Source organism: Macrobrachium rosenbergii, chromosome 17 (assembly GCF_040412425.1).
Source record: "Macrobrachium rosenbergii isolate ZJJX-2024 chromosome 17, ASM4041242v1, whole genome shotgun sequence".
NCBI classification, from domain to species: Eukaryota; Metazoa; Arthropoda; class Malacostraca; order Decapoda; family Palaemonidae; genus Macrobrachium; species Macrobrachium rosenbergii.
Window position 1 is genome coordinate 20,756,821 of NC_089757.1, and position 11,444 is coordinate 20,768,264.

Sequence of the window (11,444 nt, forward strand, 5' to 3'; positions counted from 1 at the left end):
CCATTTTTTCTGCATATATCCACATTTCTCATCTCTCAATTCTTATTATATGCCATATATACTATGCAAACAGTTTATCTCAATATCAAGATTTTTTCTTACATATGTATTCAACATCAGTACACCAGTACTTCACTACCATGTATGTTAGTATGGGGTGCTAAAGGTGATTATATATATATATATATATATATATATATATATATATATATATATATATATATATATATATATATATATGTATATATATATATATATATATATATATATATGTATATATATATATATATGTATATATGTATATATATATATATATATATATATATATATATATATATATATATATATATATATATATATATATATATATATATATATATATATATATATATATATATATATATATATATATATATATATATATATATATATATATATATATGTGTGTGTGTGTGTGTGTGTGTGTGTGTGTGTGTGTGTGTGTATTCTATAGAGAGTAGAGAGAGAGAGAGAGAGAGAGAGAGAGAGAGAGAGAGAGAGAGAGAGAGAGAGAGAGAGAGAGTGCGCCATTCAAGTATTCAATTGGCTTTTTATGCTCACTGCATAGACTCACTCTTTCTATATGTGTCGAGTAGGGAATGTCATTCAGGAATAATATAAGAAGGGCTTTTTACAGTTTCAGAAATATGGCAAGACGTATATACTCTTGCATTGCACAGTACATGATGCATTGTATTTAGCATTCATATCTAAAACTGAGTGCACTTGTAATTGTTATTATAGCATTTCTGTTTAAGCATTGCTTTCGTTTTGTAATACATGTATGTGTTTTTTCCTTTCCAGATGGCCCCCTTCCGTGGTAGGGGTAAGTGTTGAAAATAATATTTCCCCACGTTCCAGAATAGATTAGACGAGGGTGTTTCAAAACATTACACAAGTCATTTGCACAGTTCATGTGATTTCTTCATGTAGTGTGAGTAATTTCGCCCTTAAAAACTATTTTTTTTTCTTTTTTAGGTTTACAATGGTATTGTAGGGACCTAGCGAGTAATTTAATAAGAGTTGACCGCGGAATGGAAATTAAACTATATACCGGGTATTTAGCTAAAGATTTTTTAAAAACTAGGGTTATTAAGCTCATATCCCTGTTTGTAGAGCCAAAAATTATTGTATAAATGGAAGTCCAAATTTGAATGCTATGTAACATCTTTGTATAGTATTTGCCAATTTCGTATGTCTGCTTGAACAGTCGACCTGATACTAAAATAATTTTTTATTGCTACGAAAAAGTTTTAAAATTTATGAGTGAAATTTGTGCTATGAAGCTTTTGGAATTTTGAAAGTTTTACTTTAGTGTAATCCGAAGAGATCTACAGCTTAATTAGCCAGGGGTTTGTTTAATAAATTACACAGTGCCGTTTATTAAATAAACTACTTTATTAAAAGAGTAACACAAATGTCGGAATTCAAGGACCAATTTAATTGTTCTCGCGATGATTGTGGTAATGCGCATACGGTATATGTCACGTAATAAGGAAAGTTTAAGGTGGGTCCTAGTTTAAGTTAAATTACGATTCATATGCCAGTATGGATTCGGTTAATAGAGGTACATGAATGTTGCCTTAGGCCGGATTTTATTTCACCAATACCTGTTAGTATTTTGTATATAAGTAGGGTATTTACCATGGAGCTGAATGTATTTCGAAGAGTGATTGAGATGTTTCTGATAATTGTGTTTGTGATGTCGAACAGCTCCCAAAACCTTTATAGAGTTGAGGGAAGTGGTAAATGGTATGTTCTGGGATCGGGAACCATTTCAGTTATCGATTCTTAAACGAGTTCAAGTAGATTTTTCTTTTACTGACATTGCTATAGATATTCGGTATGTGCTTCCCTAAGGTTGTTAACCTATGGTCTCATCGGGCAGTTAGTCTGGATCGTATACTGTTTAGGTAGATGAATATCAGCGGGTATTATCGCTCCGTACATCCTACTCCAACAAGTTGGTGACTGAATACTTTGGTTTATTGCTTTTTCTGTAGGTCGAGGATTTGTCTAATAAATGTTATTGATTGATTTTCTTTAAAATGAACTTAGGGTAAATATGTAATTTTTATGATAGAGACACATTTTTTAAATGCTTTAGTTGTGATCATACACACACACATACACATATGTATATATAATATATATATATATATATATATATATATATATATATATATATATATATATATATATATATATATATATATATATATATATATATAGCCTATATACCCATGAATTTTCACCTTAGAGTGGCTGGCTCGAGGAGGGAGTAGCCTATTCTTTCTTTACATTTTATTAAACAGTGTTGCTTGCATTTTGACACTTAATTAAACAAGACTGGGGTTATTCAGTCAGTGATATTTTCCTTTTACTTAATGTTACATCTCACATGTCTTGGGGCTTCAACCCCTTTTTCGAGTAGGTTTATACATTTTCACTAGTTAAGGTTTATTGATTAGGATTTTTATTTCGTATGCTTAATGTAGCAAAAATGAAAAGTACAGTTTTTATGAAGGTAGAGAAACTACAGACTCACATGTAACTTTTATTAAGGTTTTTAGACAATAACTGATGACAGGTAGACATAATTTATTTTAAGGAGTAAGTCAGAGAAAAATAACAAACTGCTGATACATTACTTTTATTATTTGAGTTAGTCTAGTCTCTCATGTTAAAAGATTCATGTTGATTAAAGATGGTGAAGAGGGCATGATGAAATGATAGTGATGGTAATGATGATAAAGATGGAGACAGATAGAAAACGGTCAAAATGTCTGATATGCCATAATTAACAAAAATGATATTAAGTTTAATCATGATACATAAATAGATCCTCTATAATTTCATGCAGTTCAATATATACCTATATATATATATATATATATATATATAATATATGTATATATATATATATATATATATATATATATATATATATATATATATATATATATATATATATATATATATATATATATATATATATATACAGCTACTGAAGCCACAAGAAATGTTTAAGAGGACGACAGAGTGTACCAGCACTTTTTATGATTTGACACATCTCTGGGGCACTGCTCTGTGCCCTGGAGATGCGTTAAATATACGAGATTGCTTAGCACTGTTGTTTCTTTTTAAGCCTTGCCTGTGGCTTCAGGTGATAATCAAATCACGTGCATAGTCGATTTTTAAGCATTATATATATATTATCGCGTATTATATATATATATATATATATATATATATATATATATATATATACTCATATATATATATATATATATATATATATATATATATATATATATATATATTTATTATATTTATGTACAATGACTTATGTTCATTACATTTAGACTTTTTAATATGACTGTAAATTATATTTCTAATTTTTGGTCATAAATGAATATTTCATGGAGTTGTTAGCCTTTAGCTCTGAATAATCTACATTCCATTCTAAAAAAAATGAATGCACGAACCAGTGCTAATGATGTGAATGTTGGGATTAAAGATGTAGAATGTAGTATCCTTTTTTTTGTATGAAATGTAGATTATTTAGTTCTGTGATGAAGGTATACTTACCATAGAGTAGAATGAGGTACTCGTTGAACGGACGGGGCATGTGAATGTAGGAAAGGGAAAAAGGTGAAATTCTAATAATAAATATTTTTTAGCTGGTTGCCCGTACATTTTATAATTTAGAAGTAACTGCTAACTTTAGATAATGCAAGAAAGTTAGCGAATGTTGAAATATTTTTTAGACCATTTTTGTGGAATAGCAAAAAAGTATTTTCAGTGATAATTCCAGTTTCAGTTAGCAACAGCTTTAAGAGATTCTGATAAATCCGTAACTTAATAATTTAAAACTAATGGTTTGATCAAGAATTTTTCGAAATCTGGTAAAATCTGTTGATTTTCTGATTACTTTAACTTCTTTTCCTTCGATGGGAATGGCAGATTTTATTTCATCTGTCTTGCCTGATGTTTTCAGACCTAAGATTCGTTCATAATTTATAATATTGTAATGTTTGGCAAACTATTAATTCGTTTTTTTCTTGGTTGTAAGTGCAAAATGCTGTTCTTTAGTATAAGAATTACGCTAACATAAATATTATTCATAAAAAATATCATAATCACATGAATCACTAAAGTGGTGAAAAATCCACACAGATGTAATTGTAAATGTTTAAAAATATTTATACAAAGAGCTTTCAGGAACCTGCTCGATTCACTTTATCAATCCGACTGATAAGGAGAATCAAGCAGGTTCTCGAAAGTTTGTTTTATATATATATATATATATATATATATATATATATATATATATATATATATATATATATATATATATATATATATATATATATATATATATATATATATATATATATACACACACACAGTATATATATATATACATATTTATATATATAGATATATATTTATTTATTTATTTATTTATTTATGAATATATTTACTTACATCAGTGTGGGTTTTTCACAATAATCATTATTATTATTAATTTGAAGCATATATTCTTACAGACTAATCCAAGCCGAAAGGTCATAAACTTTCACAAAAAGTTTCCACCGGATATTTTCAATATAACAAGTGGAATTGGAATTGGAATACAAAATTTAGGAGAAAGGCCAAGCGCTAGGACCTAGAAGGTCATTCAACGCTGAAAATAATGCTGAAGCGATTGTTAGGCGAGGTTATAAAGTAAGATGGAAGAAAGAGAATATGAACGGAGGTATAATTAAAGGAATGAAAGATATTGCAAAGAACCTTAAGTAATGCATACAGTGCACTGCGTGAGGTACACTGGAGGCACTACCTCCCTTATGGGGTTAAGTGAACATGTATTTTACTCTTTCTTAATCTTAGAAACTTACTTTCACACGGGGGCATATCCGTCAGGTTCCACGTCTTGCCGTCGCAGTAGCTGTAGTAGTAAGGGTCCATGTTGATGAAGCGACCTCCTGCGCAGTAGTAGGCAACTAATGTCCCGATCGTCTTGATTCCTGTGTAGTTGTAAACAATAGTGTTGTAAGGAGGCAGTGGGTCCGAGCTGCAGGCTGTGGGCAAGGAAAGACAACAATTAAGAAGTGCATATTCTTATGGAACGTAGGTTTGCTCACACAGTTATATATAAACTGTATATATGTATATGTATACACACACTATATATATATGTATATATACTAAAATCTACTGGTCACTTTTTACCAGATACGTTTGCAGTTCTACTGACCACAATGCCCTCTCGAATCCTCGATTTCATTTTGTAACGCTTGTCACTACTAGCCTAGATCCAAATGAAGATATATATATATATACTGTATGTATATATATATATATATATATATATATATATATATATATATATATATATATACATACATACATATATACACACACACACACACACACACACACATATATATATATATATATATATATATATATATATATATATATATATATATATATATACTAAAAATCCACTGGTGACTTTTACCAGATACGTATGCAGTTTTACTAACCACAATGCCCTCTCGAATCCTCGATTTCTTTTCATTTTGGTAACGCTTGTCACTACTAGCCTAGATCCAAATGAAGAGAGGAATGAAGATATTCTGATGCCCGGGTGAGATTCGAGCTCTCATCTGAGGTATCAGAACGAGGCAACTTATATTTAGAAAAGTGGCCATTAAAATCGACGTGTTTCTGGTGATTTTTGATCAGTAGTCCATATGTTTATGGGTAAACTTCTTTACTGGAAACTATGAAATCCTAAATTTTACGTCAGGATTCAAACTGAGGTTAGGAGGAACTAGAAGATATCGATGAACCCATCAAAATATACAAGTCTTATCTTCAGAGGCTCTATGAAAAAAGATGATTTACACATGCACACCATTTGGTTGGGTTCATGTTCTGAAGAATGACTCCTTGTTTTCCGTTAATATTAAATGATATTAGGTGGTCACTCTTCTGACCAAAGAGAAAAGTAACTTATGTTAAAATGGGATGGTAAAACTAACTTTGATGAAATCACCTTAAGAACGAATACCCCCCTCCCCCCTTCCCCCCACGGCGCCTTATTTGACAAGCACAGTTTCAGTGTAGGAAGGGACATTACAGCACTCACTCATCCTTATATTTCATATTTTGGGGTCTCGCTACTTACTGTTAAGACAGACGAAATTTGATTCATATCCCAACCACTGCGTGCCGTTGTAGGTTATTGTTATATAAGACCGTCCGTCGGAGTACATCGTGTTATTCGGGCAAGTGAAGTTGATTTGGAGGTCCTGCCAGACCAACCCTCCGGCGGGAAGCCCTTGAACGGTCATTTCAGGAGGAAGGTCCGGGAAAGGCACAGTCACCGCTGGAATGAGATGAATGGATGAAAGAAATGGTCATTTTTTAAATTCTTTTTTTAGTACGTATTTTTTCTTTATGAAACCATGAAGTTTTCAGTAGTATAATGTTTGGTTTTTTTAATGCTGTAAAAGTTATTACTTTCCTCATATAGTTTATGCGGTTTTGTACTAGCTTCTAATGATTCGTGTCCCCCTTTTTTTAAACGAATGATTTGCTTTCACTATGATGTCGATTTCCAATTTATGTTTTTATCAGATACTAGAATGATCACAATCCGTCAAAAGTGATGGAAATATGAGAGACATACTCAGGACGGTAAGTCTCAACTGTAGGAACGTTATATCATCCTAAAGCTATGACCGAGTTACCTTCATTTTGTACCCTTATATGTAAGGGCCAGTGTTGCGAGAAGCTGGCCGTGAGACACGGGAAAAATAATTTATGAATATTTATTGCATATTATTAAATAGAGATTGCTTGGAAAATTCAGTACTTTTAATATAGGCTCTGGGACAGAGATTGTTTGCAAAATTCAGTACTTTTAATATAGGCTCTGGGGCAGAGATTGTTTGCAAAATTCAGTACTTTTAATATAGGCTCTGGGATATACGTATAGGCTGTTCTCCAGCCCTGAATTTACTTTTCAGGAGGGAAAGTTCTCTCTTTTTGATATAGGTTCTAACAAGTTCTCTGTACTTACGTGTTCGACAGACCATGAGAGCGGGATCAACGGTTGTCCAGTTGCCGTTGCTGTGGCATGTTATAACAAGCGTTGCATTTCCGTCACCCATTTGTTGACCAGCTGGACATGACAGCGTCACCTGGAGAGAAATAAGAATATATGTTAGCTTGAAACAGAAAAGGTTTATATATAAGAAATATTTTCCTTGTTAGGAAAAGCAAGGGATTTTTTTTCGATAGAAGAGCAATTCTTATTATGTTTTGATTTGTTTTATGGTGAAGAAGCCAAGACGAATATGTTTGCCCAAACCGAACTTTAGTACTGCCAGTAAAGTTTGTTAATTGATTTTTCAAGTGCTGGAAAACCTGCGTGTTAAAAAGGCAGCTTTCTTTTTTTGAGAAATACAGAGGAAATGAGAAATTCCACATTCAGAAAAGGAATGGGTTGAGATATTTGAATTGTTTGTCCCTCGTGTTCTTCAATTTCACACAGTATCCTGGGGACTGAGAAAGTTAAGTATACTTTAGTTTAACCAGACCATTGAGCTGATTAACAGCTCTCCTAGGGCTGGCCCGAAGGATTAGACTTATTTTACGTGGCTAAGAACCAACTGGTTACCTAGCAACGGGACCTACAGCTTATTGTGGGATCCGAACCACATTATACCGAGAAATGAATTTCTGTCACCAGGAATAAATTCCTCTAATTCTTCATTGGTCGGCCGGAGACTCGAACTCGGGACTAGCAGAGTGCTAGCCGAGAACTCTACCGACTCTTCCAACGAGGAACTCTGGGGATTGAGAAACCTGATGTGTGCAGGGTTCTGTGGCGCAGTTCCCGAAATACTTATAGAACAAACAATTAGACGTGTGGAAAGTTTATAATAGATAAAAATTATATTCGTTTTCATCTGAAGATTAAAACTCTGTAGATGTCGACTCATCTTGGTGTCAGAATTGGTAGAAGTTACAATAATTTTTTCTAAGGAAATATCCTTGATTGAAGTTCTTAAAGCAGGTCGAGAATAATGTTGTTCGTTGATAATTTGTGCATATGGTTTTATCTCCCGTGCTATATACTGGTATGATGTTACGCACATTGCATATTTTTTATATCTTTTCTCTTGCATATCATGAGTTCGACTGAAAAAGATGGGTTCCAATGCGCCTCTTCTATGGTTCAGTGGTACAAGTACTACACTAACCAATTCACGTACTTTGTTTTATTTTAGTGTTTTGGTTCCTGTTACCCTTTCTGCCTGGCTCCTTTATCTTTGTATTTTCATTTACTTCCATTCACAGTAGATCAGATGCCCACGATCAAGCAACTAATAGCAAATACTGGAATTATAAAACATTGATCTGTGGTAGATCTTCGTAGACTTTAAACAAGCTGTTGCAGTATCTATCGACCCTCCTTATCGAACTTAGCCTCAAAATTTGGTTTACTGCCGAAACACATTGCTACAGAACCAGCAAGAGGTGGACCAAGTGCTTGGATGAAAACAGTGGACCAAGAAAGTGGTATAGGTACTAACCATAAAAAGAATACGAATTCAAAAAGCCACTAAACTGAGATTTTATTATAAGTCCAGTAGCGCTGTATTGATGTGAATCTTAGACTCTTCATTATAAGGCCAGAACAAAAGCTGATTGCACTCTAGAACACAGTTTTAAGGAGTATATCAGGGCCTGTGCGTAATATAGAATAATGGTTCTGCAGAAATTGTCTTAACTGCGAACTCAAGGACAACAAAACAACTGTTGATCCCAAGTTTTATCATTTTCCACTAGAAAGACGCGCAGCCCCTGTGGAAGAGGATAAAATACTATGGTTGGAGAAGAAAGATAAAGCAGAAGGAAGAGCTGTACAGCAGTAACAGACCAAGAAGACAGAAAGACAACTTCCTGGATATTCTTCATGCGCTGGTTATTGAGGATCAGTCCCTCTGGGCTGAGATTGCCCAAAACAGTGACGGGATAGATCGGGTCTGAGCAACCACGCTCACAGTGAGGCCCAAGACCAACAGAGCAAGTGAGTGAACATGGAGGTCATGTATAATGTCATGTGGGTTTGCTGAGAAATTGAATTTTTTACGGAGACAAGACTGACAAGCTTAATTAGGTCTACTGTGCATTTCATTGTTTGAAGACTTTAATTTCTTGTGCTGCTAGATGCTGCTGGAATTTTTTTCCTTTCACAGAATTACCAGTCTTTTAATTCTTTGCTACAAAAGTGAAATGAAATATTTTGGCAGGTTTATAACTGTAAACCTGCTTCACGAAAAAGTCTCATATAGGAGGTGCTACCACCTTTGAATGCTCAATGGATGGAAAGCAAAATTTCACTGCGACAAGATACACTTCTTACTTGTGTTGCAGATGCTCGTGTGATGCCATCCCAGGAGGTCGTTCCATTCAGTGGTGCCCCTTGTGGATTTTTCAAGCATACTGTAGAGATAAATAGACCGGGATTTAGCATTTAAGATTGATATTCATAATCTTATTGTGTGTACATTTACGATATAAGAGGTAAGGCCATTAACTTGCAATACGGGCTTGACAGAATAGGATGCCTCTATGCGAAAGGAGATAAAATGCGCCGTAACATACAAAGGAAAACAATCAAGTAAATAGGTAAATAAGCAGATATACATTAATGAGAAAAGTAAATTTAAAATGGCCTCTCAAACTTATGGGAATCATCATCCTTTATAAAACTGTAAGGAACAACAGTGCCACAGTTATACAGTAAAGGGCAAGGTAATGTGAAAGCTCTGTAGAGGAAGAACGGTGGTATAAACAAGTTTGATGTTTCTAATTGGTTTCTTCTCTGTACATAACGTAAAATCCTGAATCATAATTATCTTTCAATACATGATTAGGAAATTCGGTAGGCACAGTACTGGAAATGAAAAGAACGCAGAGGTTTAAAAAAAAGTAATACGTATTATTATATACTTATTGTTTTGTGGAATTTGAAGTTTCATGGTGAATGTTGCTAATTTTATTAACGAATAGAATTTTTATTGATTTGTTAAATGTTATGGAATTAAGTGTCTTCTTGAACTTAAGACTTTATTTAGAATTCTAATCATTTGCACATGCAAAGGAGCAAAAATTGGAGAAGCCCAGTTGCCCAGTGAAAGTAGCTTTTATATATAAATACATACATACATTATATATATATATATATATATATATATATATATATATTATATATATATATATATATAGATATATATATATATATGCATTATATATACTTGTGTATAATATATATATATATATATATATATATATATATATATATATATATATATATATATATATATATATATATATTATACTGGCAGTTGTCTTTTTAGCTATGCAAACTGGATGAAGATTTTCACTAAATAAATGAGCTTTAGTTCTGGAGTGGCAAGAAAGTGGATGGTGCTCACCCTGAAGACATTGTGTCAGGTTAAAATCAGCAGGCTGCCAGGTCAAGTTGGTGTGGCAGGTTAGGGTACGGCTTGCAACGGCGTTAGGTATTGCTGAAAAGACAAAAAATACTTTCAAATACCGTGGGGACAACAGCGTGGGGTTGTTATGAGTGAGTGAGTAGCAGGGAAAGTCAGAGTGAAATGTCTGGCTTGCTTTCTCATGCTACTGCAAGGCTCTTAATTCATATTCTTTGGCTCATAAACAGATTTGTTTTTAGGTAACAGTTAATTAGCATAAATCTTCATTATCTTCTCTTTGCATTCACTAAGTACTCTGAAACTAAGTATTGGTATTAACTATATCAATGTTGTGTTCATTTTTCCTTTGCAGTGTATTATAGAATTTTTCTTTATGTCATTAAGCAATAGTAAAAATAATAAACTTGGCTGATTTGCTGTTAACATTTTTAACATAAATATAGTATAGAACAAAACTAATATTTTTGAAGTTTTGACAAGTAGACCTCTCTTGCTAGATGGCATGTGTTGCCCCAAGTTCATTTTTCCCGCCTGAGCACCAAGTTATGGAGATACAGGTATCAGTTAAGATATACTTATTGAGAATGGAATCACACTTCTGGGACCAGAGTTGCAAAGTCTGCAGTGGCTAAGAAAGTATTATAATGTGATGTTACCAGACCAATAAAAAAGGAACAATAAACCCTCTTCAGTTAAGACCCACTGTCCAGTTAGTTATGAAATGCCGATTATTCTAACTTGGTGCCTTTTATTTTTGTATATTGTTTAAATGTGTTTAAATCTTTCACAGTCGCAATTGATCCCTGATCCGTGGTCCCCTTTTCCTGCCGAGAGCTACCATATTTGCTGAACAGCAGC

At 33.0% G+C, this 11,444-nt stretch overlaps 2 protein-coding genes across 2 annotated transcripts in view; one reads left to right on the plus strand and one right to left on the minus strand.

Annotated features, from left to right (window-relative positions):
• The window catches only part of LOC136847775 (putative carbonic anhydrase-like protein 2), a 482,132-nt gene that overhangs the window by 1,721 nt on the left and 468,967 nt on the right, over nucleotides 1-11,444 (plus strand). The window contains exon 2 of the mRNA XM_067119683.1: nucleotides 844-865. Coding sequence (XP_066975784.1) covers nucleotides 844-865 — 22 coding nt within the window. The remainder of the gene's footprint in view (nucleotides 1-843; nucleotides 866-11,444) is intronic.
• LOC136847538 (uncharacterized) overlaps nucleotides 4,542-11,444 on the minus strand; it is a 22,607-nt gene continuing 15,704 nt past the window's right edge. The window contains exons 12-17 of the mRNA XM_067119264.1: nucleotides 11,072-11,117; nucleotides 10,566-10,658; nucleotides 9,491-9,570; nucleotides 7,139-7,259; nucleotides 6,242-6,442; nucleotides 4,542-5,126 (exon numbers count right to left, since the gene is read on the minus strand). Coding sequence (XP_066975365.1) covers nucleotides 4,891-5,126; nucleotides 6,242-6,442; nucleotides 7,139-7,259; nucleotides 9,491-9,570; nucleotides 10,566-10,658; nucleotides 11,072-11,117 — 777 coding nt within the window. The 3' untranslated portion in view covers nucleotides 4,542-4,890. The remainder of the gene's footprint in view (nucleotides 5,127-6,241; nucleotides 6,443-7,138; nucleotides 7,260-9,490; nucleotides 9,571-10,565; nucleotides 10,659-11,071; nucleotides 11,118-11,444) is intronic.